The sequence below is a fragment of the Castor canadensis genome, chromosome 5 (genome assembly GCF_047511655.1).
Source record: "Castor canadensis chromosome 5, mCasCan1.hap1v2, whole genome shotgun sequence".
Classification (NCBI taxonomy): Eukaryota; Metazoa; Chordata; class Mammalia; order Rodentia; family Castoridae; genus Castor; species Castor canadensis.
This window is the reverse complement of record NC_133390.1, coordinates 111,641,340-111,659,156: the sequence shown is the minus strand read 5'-3', so window position 1 is coordinate 111,659,156 and position 17,817 is coordinate 111,641,340. Positions and strand designations below refer to the sequence as shown.

Below are 17,817 nucleotides of genomic sequence, written 5' to 3'. Positions count from 1 at the left end.
TGCTAGAGATGGTGAGCATTTTTTCATGTATTTTTTGGCCATTTGAATTTCTTCTTTTGAGAAAGTTCTGTTTGGTTCACTTGCCCATTTCTTTATTCTCCCATTAGTTTTGGGAGAATTTAGTTTTTTAAGTTCCCTATATATTCTGGTTATCAGTCCTTTGTCTGATGTGTAGCTGGCAAATATTTTCTCCCACTCTGTGGGTGTTCTCTTCAGTTTAGAGACCATTTCTTTTGATGAACAGAAGCTTTTTATTTTATGAGGTCCCATTTACCTATGCTATCTCTTAGTTGCTGTGCTGCTGGGGTTTCATTGAGAAAGTTCTTACCTATACCTACTAACTCCAGAGTATTTCCTAGTCTTACCTGTATCAACTTTAGAGGTTGTGGTCTGATATTAAGATCCTTGATCCATTTTGAGTTAATCTTGGTATAGGGTGATATACATGGATCTAGTTTCAGTTTTTTGCAGACTGCTAACCAGTTTTCCCAGCAGTTTTTGTTGAAGAGGCTGCTATTTCTCCATCATATATTTTTAGCTCCTTTGTCAAAGACAAGTTGGTTATAGTTGTGTGGCTTCATATCTGGGTCCTCTATTCTGTTCCACTGGTCTTCATGTCTGTTTTTGTGCCAGTACCATGCTGTTTTTATTGCTACTGCTTTGTAATATAGTTTGAAGTCAGGTATTGTGATACCTCCTGCGTTGTTCTTTTGACTGAGTATTGCCTTGGCTATTCGTGGCCTCTTGTGTTTCCATATAAATTTCACGGTAGATTTTTCAATCTCTTTAATGAATGTCATTGGAATTTTGATGGGAATTGCATTAAACATGTAGATTACTTTTGGAAATATCGACATTTTTACTATGCTGATTCTACCAATCCATGAGCATGGGAGAGCTCTCCACTTTCTATAGTCTTCCTCAATCTCTTTCTTCAGAAGTGTATAGTTTTCCTTGTAGAGGTCTTTCACATCTTTTGTTAGGTTTACACCTAGGTATTTGATTTTTTTGAGGCTATTGTAAATGGAATTGTTTTCATACATTCTTTTTCCGTTTGCTCATTGTTAGTGTATAGAAATGCTAATGATTTTTCTATGTTGATTTTATATCCTGCTACCTTGCTATAGCTATTGATGATGTCTAGAAGCTTCTGAGTAGAGTTTTTTGGGTCTTTAAGGTATAGGATCATGTCAACTGCAAATAGGGATATTTTGACAGTTTCTTTACCTATTTGTATTCCTTTTATTCCTTCTTCTTGCCTAATTGCTCTGGCTAGGAATTCCAGTAGTATGTTGAATAGGAGTGGAGATAGTGGGCATCCTTGTCTGGTTCCTGATTTTAGAGGGAATGGTTTCAGTTTTTCTCTGTTAAGTATAATGCTGGCTGTAGGTTTGTCATATACAGCTTTTATAATGTTGAGGTACTTTCCTTCTATTCCTAGTTTTCTTAGAGCTTTTATCATGAAATGGTGTTGGATCTTATCAAAGGCTTTTTCTGCATCTATTGAGATGATCAAGTGGTTTTTGTCTATGCTTCTGTTAATGTGGTTTATTACGTTTATTGATTTTTGTATGTTGAACCACCCCTGCATCCCTGGGATGAAGCCTACTTGGTCGTGGTGAATAATCTTTTTGATGTGTTGTTGAATTCAGTTTACCATTATTTTGTTGAGGATTTTTGCATCAGTGTTCATTAAGGAGATTGGCCTATAGTTCTCCTTTTGAAGGTGTCTTTGCCTGGTTTTGGGATAAGTGTAATACTGGCTTCATAAAATATGTTTGGCAGTTTTACTTCCCTTTCTTTTTCATGGAACCGTTTAAGGAGGGTTGGTATCAGTTGTTCTTCAAAGGTCTGATAGAATTCAGCAGAGAATCCATCAGGTCCTGAACTTTTCTTTTTGGGGAGACTCTTGATTGCTGCTTCAATTTCATTTTGTGTTATAGATCTATTCAGGTGATTAATTTCCTCTTGGTTCAGTTTTGGATGGTCATATGTATCTAGAAATCTGTCCATTTCTTTTAGATTTTCAAATTTATTTGAATATAGGTTCTCCAAGTAGTCTCTGATGATTTCCTGGACTTCCATGGTGTTTGTTGTTATCTCCCCTTTTGCATTCCTGATTCTACTAATTTGGGTTTTTTCTCTCCTCATTTTAGTCAGGTTTGCCAGGGGTCTACCGATCTTGTTTATTTTTTCAAAGAACCAACTTTTTGTTTCATTAATTCTTTGTATGGTTTTTTTGGTTTCTATTTCATTGATTTCAGCTCTTATTTTTATTATTTCTCTCCTTCTATTTGTTTTGGGATTTGCTTGTTCTTGTTTTTCTAGGAGTTTAAGATGAATCATTAGGTCATTGATTTGGGATCTTTCAGTCTTTTTAATGTATGCATTCATGGCTATAAACTTTCCTCTCAGGACTGCCTTAGCTGTGTCCCATAGGTTCCGGTAGGTTGTGTTTTCATTTTCATTGATGTCCAGGAACTTTTTAATATCCTCTTTTATTTCATCGATGATCCATTCTTCATTAAGTGATGAGTTATTTAGCTTCCAGCTGTTTGCATGTTTTTTGTCTTTACTTTTGTTGTTGAGTTCTACTTTTACTGCATTGTGATCAGATAGTATGCACGGTATAATTTCTATTTTCTTGTATTTGCTGAGACTTGCTTTGTGCCCTAGGATATGATCTATTTTGGAGAAGGTTCCATGGGCTGCTGAGAAGAATGTATATTGTGTAGAGGTTGGATGAAATGTTCTGTAGACATCTACTAGGTCCACTTGATCTATTGCATATTTTAGATCTTGGATTTCTTTATTGATTTTTTGTTTGGATGACCTATCTATTGATGATAATGGGGTGTTAAGGTCTCCCACAACCACTGTGTTGGCATTTATATGTGCTTTTAGGTCTTTCAGAGTATGTTTGATGAAATTGCGTGCTCTGACATTGGGTACATACAGGTTGATAATTATTATTTCCTTTTGGTCTATTTCCCCTTTTATTAGTATGGAATGTCCTTCGTTATCTCGTTTGATCAATGTAGGTTTGAAGTCTACTTTGTCAGAGATAAGTATTGCTACTCCTGCCTGTTTTCGGGGGCCATTGGCTTGGTAAATCTTCTTCCAGCCTTTCATCCTTAGCCTATGCTTATGTCTGTCGGTGAGATGGGTCTCCTGTAAGCAACAAATTGTTGGATCTTCCTTTTTAATCCATTTCGTCAAGTGGTGCCTTTTGATGGGTGAATTAAGTCCGTTAACATTAAGCATTAGTACTGATAGGTATGTGGTGATTCCTGTCATTTAGTTGTCTTAATTTTTTGAAGGTTTGATTGTGTGTACCTAAGTTGAGTTTCCTCTCTACTGTCTTGCTTTTTCTTTTCCTGTGGTTTGGTGCTACCTGTCTTTACATGGTTTAGTTGGGTTTTACTTTTTGTGTGCAGAATCCCTTGAAGAATCCTTTGTAGGGGTGGCTTTGTGGTCACATATTGTTTTAGTTTCTGCTTATCATGGAATACTTATTGCTCCATCTATTTTGAATGATAGTTTTGCTGGGTAGAGTATCCTGGAGTTGAAATTATTTTCATTCAGTGCCCGGAAGATTTCACCCCACATTTTTCTTGCTTTTAATGTTTCTGTTGAGAAGTCTGCTGTGATTTTGATGCGTTTACCTTTGTATGTTACTTGTTTTTTCTCTCTTACAGCCTTCAATATTCTTTCCTTAGTTTCTGAACTTGTTGTTTTAATGATGATATGTCGTGGGGTAGTTCTGTTTTCATCTGGACTGTTTGGTGTCCTGGAGGCCTCTTGCATCCGTATGGGAATATCTTTCTCTAGATTTGGGAAATTTTCCGTTATTATTTTGTTAAATATATTATGCATACCCTTCGCTTGCACCTCTTCTCCTTCTTTGATGCCCATGATTCTCAAGTTTGGTCTTTTGATGGAGTCGGTGAGTTCTTGCATTTTTTTTTCACAGGTCTTGAGTTGTTTAATTAATAGTTCTTTGGTTTTTCCTTTAATTACCATTTTATCTTCAAGTTCTGAGATTCTGTCTTCTGTTTGTTCTATTCTGCTGGATTGGCCTTCCATTTTGTTTTGCAGTTCTGTTTCATTCTTTTTTCTGACGTTTTCCATATCCTGGCTGTTTTCCTCTTTAACGTTGTCTATTTTTGTCCTGAGTTCATTTATCTGTTTATTCATTATGTTCTCTCTTTCACTTTGGTGTTTATACAGTGCTTCTATGGTTTCCTTTGTTTCTTCTTTTGCCTTTTCAAATTCTGTATTTTTGTTGTCTTGGAATTTCTTGAGTGTCTCCTATACATTTTGGTTGACCCTATCCAGTATCATCTCTATAAAATTCTCATTGAGTACCTGTAGTATGTCGTCTTTTAAATTATTCTTGTGGGCTTCATTGGGTCCTTTGGCATAGTTTATCTTCATTTTATTGGAGTCTGGATCTGAGTACCTGTTTTCTTCATTTCCCTCTGGTTCCTATACTACTTTTTTGCTGTGGGGAAACTGGTTTCCCTGTCTTTTCTGTCTTCCCATCATTGTCTTTGGTGTTGTTACTGTCCCTGTACTGTGTGCCAATTAAGTATTTTCTAGCTTTTAATAATAACAATGGTAATATTTAGAATGGGAGGGTGAGCTGAGATGGAAAGCAAGAAGTTAAAGAAATGGGAAAAACAAATACACAGACTGGAAGGAGAAAACAGGACAAGGTATCAGACAAGAAGGTTTCAAAGGTATAAACAGGGAGCTTTAGTGTCCTAATCGACAGTAAGCTGAACAGACATTTGAGAGACAGAGAGAGGATTGAAAATCAAAAATAAAAAAAAAAGTGAGAATAAAAATAAATCAGTAAATGAAAGAAAAATCTATATATTAAAATGTATTAAAATGAAAAAATAGAAAATTAAAAAAACCCAAAAAACCAAAAAAATCTCCAAGTTCAAATGCAATGAAGTTTCAGTCTTAATAATTTGGGTGTCCGTCTCAGTCTCCAATCCTGGAGATGGTGCCTCAGATGTTGTTCTGTAGTTGTCTCATCAAAGGGGACGCAGAAAGAAGAACAAAACTACACACACACACACAAAAATAACCCCACCAAGTGTCCCAAGTTCAAATGTAATACAGTTTCAGTAAGTTTTTCAGCTTGCAGGTGTAATTTGGTTGTTCTCTCATCAAAGGTAGGGAGACAAAGAAAAAAAAGAGTCTGGAGACAGTTCTGAGAATGGTATCTGCAGCTGTCGTTTGCCTGCCCGCTGCTGTCAGCCTGATGTTGCTGGAGGTGTTATTTATGCAGATCTTAGGGGTAAGCTTAGCACTCACCTGGCCCTGCAGGCTTTGTTTACTCAGATTTCTCCTGTGCATGAGCCTCTGCTAGGAGCTTTCCCCTTTCCAAGCACACTGGGAAAAGTGACACTGCACCCGCGTTGTCAAGCCTGCATGTTTATTTACAGTTCATTTGGGAGGTGGGTCTTCCCCCCCTCTCCTGTGTAGTTTTCCTCCCATCGCCACTTTCACAAGTTTTCCTGCTCCTGATTACTGGGCGGTGCTGCTGCTCCTGCCAGCCGCCATGTTTGTTTACAGTTCATGTGAGAACTGTGCAGTTTTCCTCCCTCCGCCACTCTCACAAGCTTTCCCGCTCCTGGTCGCTGGGCGCGCACCCCTGCTCCCACCAGAGGCTCTCCGGCCAGACCGGCTTGTTTATTTACAGTCCCAGGAAGGGTTCCCTTCCCCCAATCTTCAGCACTCAGTGCGCCCCACCCTCTTTCCTGTGTGTCTTTATTGCTCTTATTGCTTATTACTCAGTTTCTCTTTTTTTTCCCGGGTGGAGGTCGGTCTGTCCAGAGGGCTATGCTGCTCTGGCTCAGGCTTGTCTGTGGGAGTACCACATACCGCAAAGATCACCTGGTCCGCGTTTTCCCAAGCTGTCTGGGCACCAGCGACTGGCGGCTCAGGGGCCCTCCTGATTTCTCCGTTTAACGTGAAGTGGAGATTCTCTGCGCCAGAGGTTCTGGAGAGTGGGATGTGGACATCTTTAGGTGCCACTATTCTATACCCTTGGAAACTTTTAACATGCATTTTTTTTAATCACAGAAAGGCAAATATTTTGTAAAAACTCAAGCTGAGAATTCATTTCTGAGTAAATCTTAATACTTGAGTAAATCTTAATACTTGGAGTGGCTTTTGTTAAGGAATGTTTAAAATACATTTTTAAAAACGTTGGCCTGGGGACATAGCTCAAGTAGCTTGTGTGTGGTACTGGGTTCATTTCCCAGTACCACAAAACAACAGCAAATGTTATCATTTAGCAGTGTATTAAATAAACTTAAGTTTATTTCTAATATTTCTAAGTATTTTCCCATTTATAGACCTGAGATATGATTATATGCAAGTAATGATACTGTCTAGGTTTTTTAAAAATTCAAATTTTAGATTTTCAAGTGATATATAAGTACATCTTTGTTGTGATAATTTAAGTATTATAAATAAAACTAAAGTCCTCTGACTAGCCTTCCCAATTCAGGTTCTCTGTCCATTTGAATATTGCTGAAGGTTATTCCTATTCTTTTTCTACAGTTTTAAAATTCATATATATATATATCATGAGAACACATGGTTTCATGTCATACTTTTTGATACATAAGTTACAGCTTGCATTTTCTTCCCCTTAATGAGGAGAAGGTTTTAGCCTTCTTTCCATACCAGGACATAGGGATATGCTTCATATTTTTAAGAAATTATATGGCATGCCATAAGGCCATAATTTATTTCTTCAAATAAAGAGTAAATTAAGAGTAGCCATGAAAATTGTCCACTTTTCTTTTTTCAATTAGAACAATGTTGTATCCCTTTTCTCTGCTTCCTGGCCGCCATGATGTAAACTGTTATACTTGCCCTCCCTGCCATGATGGACCGACACCTCTGAAACCTTGAGCCCAAATAAACCATTTCTCCTTTAAGTTGTTTTTCTTGGGGATTTTGTCACAGCACTGCAAAAACTTGAAAAGTACAGAATGTTGGTAGAGAAGAGAGGTCATTGCGGTGACTAAACCTGACCATGTGGTATTTAGGCCTTTGGAACTGGTTAGTGGGAAGAATTTGGAAGAGTTTGGAGAAGTGGGCCAAAAAAGGCTTAAACTGTTATAAGCAGAGCTTAATGGGTAATTCTGGTGGGAGCTCAGGAGACCAGAAGGCCGATAGGATGAATAGAGCAAAGGGCAGGTTCGTGAGGTTTCTATTAGGAATTGGACTTGAGGCTATGTGTGTTACATTCTAGAAAATAATTTTTCTGCCTTTTTCCCATGTCCTGACACTTTGAGTGAGGCTGAATTTAGATGTAATGTACTAATTAATTTGGTGGAGGAAATTTCAATGATATCACAGCATTCAGGCTGTGGCATGGTTACTGTGGCTATTTTCAACCAGGCTTATCGTGGGAACAGGAGCAAAAAGGAGACAGATTTGAAAAAGGTATAGAAGAGAGAGGGTGTTTGAAGTTGTGAATAAGGAGGATGTGGTTCTTAAAGATTAGCAAGCTCAGCTGCCCAGGTGCTCAGAAGCTACTGTAGCCATTGTTCTCCATCTGCTGCTAGTCTGAAATGGCAGTGTAATGGTTGGAGCTTCTGCCGTGACCATTGTGGACTATGAGAACAAAGTACGTACACCGAAGATGCTAGACCAGAGAGTGGGAAAGGTCTTAGGGTCCTGATAACATTTTAACATTATAAAGCTATCATATTAGAATTGGACTGGCTACCAATGTATTTGTTGTGTGAGAGATTACTTGTGTATGTGTGTGTGATCAGTATAAGGATATTATTTATGGAGATAAATGCTAGAAGAAACAGGAAAAAGTTGAAAGTTGTCTTTGGCACTGGGAATTGAGATAAAGGATACTATTTCTTCTTATAACCTTTTTCAGTAATACTTGACATTTTAAATTATGTACATCTGTTGCTTTAATAAAACTTAAATCATTTGTCTATATTTTAATATTTACATATACATGCTTATTGTGAAAATTTGGACAATACAAAGTAAAAGTTTTGCTTTCCTTCAGTGTCCTTTACCTTTTCTCCCTTGTAAATTCCACTCTCCTCTCCAGGGACAATGGTATTTGGTATGTTTTTCTGATATTTTTCTGTATGTACATATAGTGATACAAGGATGCACAGTTTCTTCTACTTATTTTTATTAAAAATATATTTAAATTTTAGTTTAACACAGTATTCATCAGGGAATATTTAAGCTTATAATGGATTTGTTTATATTTTTAGAATTCAAGATGCAAGCATGCAGTTAAAAAATCAACAAAATGAATTTCAGAGAGTACAGAAAGAATTAAGTCATTTACAACAAGAGTTAAAGACTAAATGTAGACAATCACAAGTCTTCAGGTAAGATTATCTTTAAAGAACTGAAAATTACAAAGATTGAAAAGATACATTTAATACAAAGTTTATAAGCATTTAAACACATTTTAATTATATGGCTTATAATAATTTGGTGTGATTGACAAAAAAGGAAATAACTTCACTTTTAAAATAACAGTTATATCAGCTAAATAGTTTTACTCATAAAACTTAAATTGGGCAAACACCTTGTTCTGTTAACAGGTTTTTTATTTTGTAGTGACATTTAAAATGAAAGCCCAGTAGCGAATCCATCTTCCTGTTGGCCAGTATTTCCTGAAGTACTGATGTCCTTAGTGATGAAGAGCAGTTGAATAGGGGAATTTTCTAAATGATAATAACAGACCCCCTGAATTTAGAACTCTCCAACATAAATAATGTTAGTTAACTCTGCTCACATATAACTTCTCCCCACAAAATGGCATTGACTGTATTGAGAATGTTCATAAGAAAGAATGGTTCCTTTAGGTCTGAATAACCTTGAGCTCTTAGAAGAGGGAAATAAGTTAAATTAATATGGAAGTGACAGACTCAGAGTAACTGAGAAAGGATACTGGTGAGTATTTTGAGTTTTTTTTTTATTTTTGGCAGTACTGGGGTTTGAACTCAGGGCCTTACACTTACTAGGCAGGTGCTCTACCACCTCAGCCACTTCCCATGATTTTTATTTTTAATCAATCAGTTATTACCAGAAATATTTTTTAAAAACAATTTTCTAGACTAATTTTTTGGGGGGAATTGAAGTTTGAACTCAGGGCCTCACGCTTGCACAGCAGGCACTGTGCCTCTTCTGCCACACCACTAGCCTTGGGCTAATGTTTTTTTAATATATTATCTGGTAATAACCTACTAGCTGTCTACCTTTTATAAATGCCTTGCACATAACTTAATGCTCAATACATAATTTTGAGATGAATGAATTAATGAGGTCTACCCACAAAACAGATTATCATTTTTGTCATCAGAATTCCCTTTGACCCTTTTCTAGAAATTTGGTAGTGAAACCAACAGAGTAATACCACCCAGGTGAGCCCAACTCTTCAGTTTCAATCATGAAGATGAGTTTTTTTCTTTTTTGACATTGGGAATTAAGTTTCCAAAACATGGATTCTGGATACAACCACTGCAACCCTCATGAATGGATTAATGCCATTATTGTTGGAGTGAGTTTATGATAAAAGCAAGCTTTTTCTCTTACCTAGGACCATCTTTATACTTGGCTCCTACAATCGATTTGGCCTAAGACTATTAAGGAAGTCCCAACTGCTTTACTCATTAGTGCCATCATGGATGGTAGGATTGACCAAATTTTAAAGATGAGAAGTGGTTTGCATAATTATAGTTGTTTCAGGATGTTATAAAACTGATACAATTAACCCTTATTATTCATGTTTTAAATCTTGAGGAAACTTATATGTAATACATATTTAAATTTTGTTATTTGTTAATTTTGTTATCATTTTGAGTTACAATTTAAAAAAATTTTTTTTTCATTTATTCACATGTGCATACATTGTTTGGGTTATTTCTCCACCCTGCCCCTTCCCCCATCTTTCCCCCCCTCCCCTCCTCAGTTTCAGGCAGGTCCCATTCTGCCCTTGTGACTGATTTTGTTGAAGAAAAGACATAAGCATAATAAGAAAGACAAAGCGCATTTGCTAGTTGAGTTAAGGATAGCTATACAGAATGATTCCTACTATTGCTCTCATGAACCCATGTGTTATGACCCATGTTGATTCAACTCTAACTGATCTTTACATTGGTTCCTGGTCCCCTGCTAGTGATAACCTGTCGTTTTAAGATTCCTGTATTAGTTCCTCTGGAGTGGGGGACATCAAACGCTTTCATGTTTTGGGTTTTCTACCTATTCCAATATCTCCCGTATGTGCTCTCCCCTTTTCTTGTGATCCAAGTCCAACCACATTGCTGCATTTGCCCCAGATCTAAAGTCCACATATGAGGAAGAACATAGGATTTTTGGTCTTCTGAGCCTGGCTGACCTCGCTCAGAATGATGTTCTCCAGTTCCATCCATTTACTTGCAGATAAGATTTCATTTTTCTTCATGGCTGAGTAAAATTCCATTATGTATAAATACCACATTTTCTTAATCCATTCGTCAGTAGTGGGGCATCTTGGTTGTTTCCATAACTTGGCTATTGTGAATAGTGCTGCAATAAACATGGGAGTGCAGGTGCCTCTGAAGTAACCTGTGTAGCATTCCTTTGGGAATATCCCCAGGAGTGGGATTGCTGGATCATATGGCAGGTCTATGTTTAGATTTTTAAGAAGTCTCCAAATTTGTTTCCAGACTGGTTACACCAGCTTGCATTCCCACTGGCAGTGGATTAGGGTTCCTTTTTCCCCACATCCTCACCAGCATTTCTTGTTGTTGGTGTTTTTGATGATGGCTATTCTAACAGGGATGAGGTGGAATCTTAGTGTGGTTTTGATTTGCATTTCCTTTATGACCAGAGATGGTGAGCATTTTTTCATGTGTTTTTTGGTCATTTGAATTTCTTCTTTTGAAAAAGTTCTGTTTAGTTCAGTTGCCCATTTCTTAATTGGTTCATTGATTTTAGGAGAGTTTAGTTTCTTAAGTTCCCTGTATATTCTGGTTATCAGTCCCTTGTTTGATGTATAGCTGGCAAATATTTTCTCCCACCCTGTGGGTGGTCTTTTCAGTTTAGAGACCATTTTTTTTGTTGTGCAGAAGCTTTTTAATTTTATGAAGTCCCATTTGTCCATCCTTTCTCTTACTTGCTGGGCTGCTGGGGTTGTATTGAAGTCTTTGCCTATACCTCTTTATTCCAGAGTGTTTCCTGCTCCTTCCTGTAGTAACTTCAGAGTTTCAGGACTGATATGTAGGTCCTTGATCCATTTTGAGTTGATACTAGTACAGGGTGATAGACATGGATCTAGTTTGAGTTTCTTGCAGACGGTTAACCACTTTTCCCAGCAACATTTGTTGAAGAGGCGGTCTTTTCTCCATTGTATGTTTTTGGCACCTTTGCCAAAAATGAGGTGTGTGGATTCATATCCGCATCCTCTATTCTGTTCCACAGGTCGTCATGTCTGTTTTTGTGCCAGTACCGTGCTGTTTTTATTGCTATTGCTTTCTAATATAGTTTGAAGTCAAGTATTGTGATACCTCCAGCGTTGCTTCTTTTGCTGAGTATTCCCTTGGCTATTCACTGTCTCTTGTATTTCCAAATGAACTTCAGGGTAGATTTTTCAGTCTCTGTGATGAAAGTCATTGGGATTTTGATGGGAATTGCATTAAACATGTAGATTGCTTTCAATTGTATAGCCATTTTTGCTATGTTGATTCTACCGATCCATGAGTATGGGAGGTCTTTCCATCTTCTGTAATCTTCCTCAATCTCTTTCTTCAGGAGTTTGTAATTCCCCTTGTAGAGGTCATTCATATCCTTTGTTAAATTTACTCCTAGGTATTTGATTTTTTTTGAGGCTATTGTGAATGGAATTGTTTCCATATAGTCCTTCTCAGTTTGTTCATTGTTGGTGTATAGAAAAGCTAATGATTTTTGTAGGTTGATTTTGTATCCTGCCACCTTACTATAGCTGTTTATAGTGTCTAAGAGTTTTTGGGTAGAATTTTTTGGGTCTTTAAGGTATAGGATCATATTGTCTTCAAATAAGGGTATTTTGACAGTTTCTTTACCTATTTGTATTCCTTTTATTTCTTCTTCTTGCCTAATTGCTCTGGCTAGAAATTCCAGTACTAGGTTGAATAGGAGTGGGGAGAGGGGGCATCCTTGTCTTGTTCCTGATTTTAAGGGGAATGGTTTCAGTTTTTCACCATTAAGTATGATGTTGGCTGTAGGTTTGTCATATATAGCCTTTACAATGTTGAGGTATATTCTTTCTATTCCTACTTTTCTTAGAGCTTTTATCATGAAGTGGTGTTGAATCTTATCAAAGGCTTTTTCTGCATCTATTGAGATGATCAAGTGGTTTTTGTCTTTGCTTCTATTGATGTGCCGACTTGGTTGTGGTGGATGATCTTTCTGATGTGTTGTTGGATTTGGTTTGTCATTATTTTACTGAGGATTTTTGCATTGATGTTCATTAGGGGAATTGGCCTGTAGTTCTCCTTTTTGGAGGTGTCTTTGTCTGGTTTTGGGATGAGAGTAATATTGGCTTTATAAAATGAGTTAGGCAGTGTTCCTTCCCATTCTATTTCATGGAACAGTTTAAGGAGGGTTGGTATTAGTTCTTCTTTAAATGTCTGATAGAATTCAGCAGTGAATCTGTCAGGTCCTGGACTTTTCTTTCTTGGGAGGCTCTTGATGGCAGCGTCAATTTCTTTTTGTGTTCTAGATCTATTCAGGTGATTAATATCCTCTTGTTTCAGTTTTGGGTGATTGTAAGTTTCTAGAAATCTGTCCATTTCTTCAAGATTTTCAAATTTATAAGAATACAGGTAGTCTCTGATGATTTCCTGGATTTCCATGGTGTTTGTTGTTATCTCACCTTTTGAATTTCTGATTTTACTGATTTGGGTTTCTCTCCTCATTTTAATTAGGTTTGCCAGGGGTCTGTCAATCTTATTTATTTTTTCAAAGAACCAGTTTTTTGTTTCATTGATTCTTTGTATGTTTTTTGTTTGTTTGTTTGTTTGTTTGTTTCTATTTCATTGATTTCAACCCTTATCTTAATTATTTCTTTCCTTCTGCTTGTTTTGGGATTTGTTTGGTCTTGTTTTTCTAGAAGGTTCAGCTGTAGTGTTAGGTCATTAATTTGAGATCTTTCTGACCTTTTGATATATGCACTCATGGCTATAAACTTTCCTCTTAGGACTGCCTTTGCTGTGTCCCATAGGTTCCAGTAGGCCGTGTTTTCATTTTCATTAACTTCCAAGAACCTTTTAATTTCCTCTTTTATTTCATTAGTGACCCATTCATCATTGAGTAATATGTTGTTCAGCTTCCAATTATTTGTGTGTTTTTTACTGCTGTTTTTGTTGTTGATTTCTAGTTTTAATGCATTGTGGTCATATAGAATGCATGGGATTATTTCTATTTTCTAATATTTGCTGAGACTTGCTTTGTGCCCTAAGATATGATCAATTTTGGAAAAGGTTCCATGGGCTGCTCAGAAGAATGTATATTGTGCAGAAGTTGGATGAAATATTCTGTAGACATACAGAATATTTGATCTATGGTGTGATTTAGTTCTAGGATTTTTTTATTGATTTTTTGTTCGGATGACCTATCTATTGTTGATAGGGGGGTATTAAAGTCTCCCACTACCACTGTGTTGGGGACTATATATGCTTTTAGGTCCTTCAGAGTATGATTGGTGAAATTGGGTGCACTGATGTTGGGTGCATATGGGTTGATAATTGTTATTTCCTTTTGGTGTATTTCCCCTTTTATTAGTATGGAATGTCCTTCTTTATCTTGTTTGATCAAAGTAGGTTTGAAGTCTACTTTGTCCTAGATAAGTATTGTTACCCCTGCCTGTTTTCGGGGATGATTGGCTTGGTAAATCTTCCAGCCTTTCACTCTCAGCCAGTGCTTATTTCTGTCGATGGGGTGGGTCTCCTGTAGGCAGCAGATTGTTGGATCTTCCTTTTTAATCCAGTTTGCCAATTGGTGTCTTTTGATGGGGGAATTTAGTCCATTAACATCAGTGTTAGTATTGATAGGTACATGGTCATCCCTGTCATATAGTTGTATTTGTTTATTAAGGGTTTCATTGTGTGCAGCTGAATCGATGTTACTCTATATTTTCTTGTCTTTTCTTCTCCTGTGGTTTGGCATTGCCTGCCCTTTCATGGTTTTATTTGCTTTCATTTTCTGTGTGCAGAATTCCTTAGAGAATATTTTGTAGTAGTGGCTTGGTGGTCATATATTGTTTTAGTTTCTGCTTATCATGGAAGACTTTTATTGCTCCATCTATTTTGAATGATAATTTTGCTGGGTAGAGTATCCTAGAGTTGAAGTTATTTTCATTCAGCACTTGAAAGATCTCACCCCAAGCTCTTCTTGCTATCAATATTTCTGTTGAGAAGACTGCTGTGATTTTGATGGGTTTGCCTTTGTATGTTATTTGTTTTTTCTCTCTTACAGCCTTCAATATTCTTTCTCTATCTCTGTACTTGTTGTTTTAATGATAATATGTCATGGTATAGTTCTATTTTAGTCAGGTCTGTTCGGTGTTCTGGAGGCTTCCTGTAATTGTATGGGCATAGTTTTCTCTAGATTTGGGAAGTTTTCTGTTATTATTCTGTTGTATATATTATGCATTCCTTTTGCTTGCACCTCTTCTCCTTCTTCAATGCCCATGATTCTCAGGTTTGGTCTTTTGATGGAGTCAGTGAGTTCTTGCATTTTCTTTTCACAGATCTTGAGTTGCTTAACTAATAATTCTTCAGTTTTTCCTTTAATTGCCATTTCATCCTCAAGTTCTGAGATTCTGTCTTCTGTTTGTTCTATTCTGCTGAAATGGTCTTCCATTTTGTTTTGTATATCTGTTTCATTCTTTTTTCTGAGATTTTCTATATCATGGGTTATTTCTTCTTTAATATTGTCAATTTTTGACCTTAATTCATTTATCTCTCTGTTTGTGGTGGTCTCAATTTCAGTTTGGTGTTTATTTAGGGTTTCTATGATTTCATTTATTTGTTTTTGTGTTTTCTCGTATTCTTTATTTCTGTCCTCTTGGAATTTCTTGAGTGCCTCCTGTACGTTTTGGTTGACCATGTCTAGTAACATCTGTATGAAATTCTCATTAATTACGCGTAAGATTTCTTCTTTCAGGATGTTCTTGTGGGCTTTGTTGGGTTCCTTGGTATAGTTTATCTGTGTTTTGTTGGAGTCTGGGTCTGGGTATCCATTTTCTTCATTTGCTCTAAAGCCTGCAGTACTTTATTTTTGGGGGAGAAGGAATAGTCTCCTTCCCTTTTTCTTCTCATATTTCCACTAGGTACCATTTGTATCCCTGAACTATGTGTAATTTAGTATTAGCTGGGTAGCAATAGTAATACTAACAAAACCAAGACAGAAGGATAAAAAAGAGAGAGATGGAAAGATAAAAGGAATAGAGTAGAGAGGAAAAGAGGAAAAAAATGGTAGAGATGGTGGATGATCAAACAGTAAACCAGGCAAAAAACCCTTAAAGAAGGGAAAAAATTAAAAATTAAAAAAAAGAAATCATCAGTTCTGGAGCAGTAGAATTGCAGTCTTAGTTGTTCTGATGCTAGTTCTTTAGCATCCAGACCTGTGTGTGTCTCTTAGGTAGGTTTGGGGCCTTCCTGTGGCAGGTGGACAATGGGTGGGGTCCCATGGGCCTTTGGGTGGAGACCTTTAGCTGAGGTGAAGTAGTGGGCCTTTGGAGCATGGGTTTGGCATGCCTGAAGGGTGCGGGCTGGTGGAGTGGAGATCCTGCTGTCTATGGATCCCTGGCTTGACAGGCTTGGGGGGTGCGGTGGAACAGAATGGAGACCATGTGTGTGTGGTTCGGGGCGGGGGGGTATTCCCTAGCTTGGCAGGCCTTAGGGGCACAGCCTTGCAGAGTGAATATTGTGCAGTGCTGTGCAGGCTTTGGGGGCATGGCTGGCAAGGCAGAGATCGTGCAGGGATGGGGAGCACGGTCCAGTGAGTTGGAGCTCCTGCAGGACTGTGCAGGCCTGGGGCGTCATGGCCTGCCAGAGATAGTAAATGTCCGTGGATCCCTGGCCTTAAGGGCTCATCCTGTGGAGATCCTGCAGGTCTGAGGGGTGGGAGTTTGGGGTAGCACAGTCCTGGTGGGGCAAAGGAGCAGGGCCTGAGGATTGAAGATCACACGGGGTGTGGAGCAGCAGCTCCACTGGCCTATGGTGTGGGGCTTGCTTTGCAGCGCCTGCTATTCTTTTAGTATATGATGGTGTGAAGAGACCTTCCAGGGGCTAGGGGTTCAGAGTGCTGATGTTTCAGTTCTCCCTGGTGTTTTACCTCAGTCAAGCAAGTCTCCAGCTTCTTGTCAAAGTCCCTGGATCACGGAGGTCAGAAGGTCTGTGTTGAGTTACAATTTTTTCTCCAGTGCCCAGGGTTGAACCCAGGGCTTCACACATGCTAAGCAAACACTCTACACTGAGCTATATCCCCAGCCTGAATTATACTTTTTACTGTTTTCCATAGGTCTATGATTTTTTTCTCATTTTTAACTAAAAATATGTAAACTGTAAATCTGGGACCTGACATAAAAAACAGTATGCTAAAAAGAACTGTGGGGTAACCATCCATCCAGATGATTTAGTACAAATTGAAATTTGTGATTAGAACACAAGTAATAAAAGAAAAAAAAATAGAACACAAGTAATTAGTTTTTTTTGTACTTCCACTACCACACACATTGCACAGGAAAAGGCACACTGAGAAAAATAAAAACCATAGGTTTTAGATTTCATTGACTTTTGTTGCATACTAAAATCTGGTTTTAAACTAGTTTATTGATTATTTAAAAACATAAAATTTAGTGATTACTCTAAATAAGCCATAATTTCTCTCATAAATAGGTAAGGAAAAAAAAGCATGAATTTTCTTCTCAGATGTAATCATTATCATTTATGGAGCCAAAAAGGAACCTTCAATAGACCAGTTATCTGTGTTTTAGGGTCACATTGCTTTCTTTGATTATTCTTTCATTTGTTTAATTAAAATTGGGATTAATTATTTTACCACCAGCAAAGTGTTCTTCGTATTTGATGTTTTTCTTGACATCATTACTGTCTTTGCAAGTGAGTAATCAGGAGTAAGTGTAGTATGCCTCAGTTGGCTCAGCAATCCACTATTTAGAATAAACTGTCTTTTTAAAATGAAAAATAAATTTTAGAAGGCCTATAAAATAGATACTAAAACCAGTATGAGATATAGGTGTACTACACTTCATGTGAAGTTGTATAGAAATCCGATATTCCAAATCAGGCCACATTTGAAATACTCTGACAGTGTTTACTTTTAGAGTACTCCTATAAGTTATTTTAAATATGAAGTACTCTCCCTTAATTTCTCTTATTCTAAGTCCAGACTCTGACATCTCAAAAATGTTCAGTACCAACTCCAAAAGTCTTTTCTTCTGCTTCTCTCATTTTCACTTCAATCCCTTAGTCTCATTAAGTCTTCTTTTTTTTTCTCCATCTTCCCCAAAACCCCACATCTTTTTAAAAAGTAGCTTCATTGAGATATAATTTACATGCCGTAAATACATCCATTTTAACAGGATATTTTTATTATTTTTCATATGCCTAAAGTGTTCAACCATTACCAATATTAGAACTCCCCGTACACCCTCATATCATTAACAAGTCAATGTCTGTTCTCACTTCCAATCTTAGGTAACTCCTATCTTCTTTTCATTTCTATAGAGTTGTATTTTTCTGGACATTTCAGATA

General features: G+C 37.2%; 1 protein-coding gene across 6 annotated transcripts in view; it reads left to right on the top strand.

The window, feature by feature from the left end:
* Lekr1 (leucine, glutamate and lysine rich 1) overlaps positions 1-17,817 on the top strand; it is a 193,518-nt gene that overhangs the window by 53,800 nt on the left and 121,901 nt on the right. For all 6 annotated transcript variants that reach the window (XR_012448063.1, XR_012448062.1, XM_074073918.1 and 3 more), the window contains exon 4: positions 8,283-8,402. Coding sequence is in view for 4 of the 6 variants with exons in the window: in XM_074073918.1 (XP_073930019.1) it covers positions 8,283-8,402 (120 nt within the window). In the remaining 2 variants the exon portion in view is untranslated. The remainder of the gene's footprint in view (positions 1-8,282; positions 8,403-17,817) is intronic.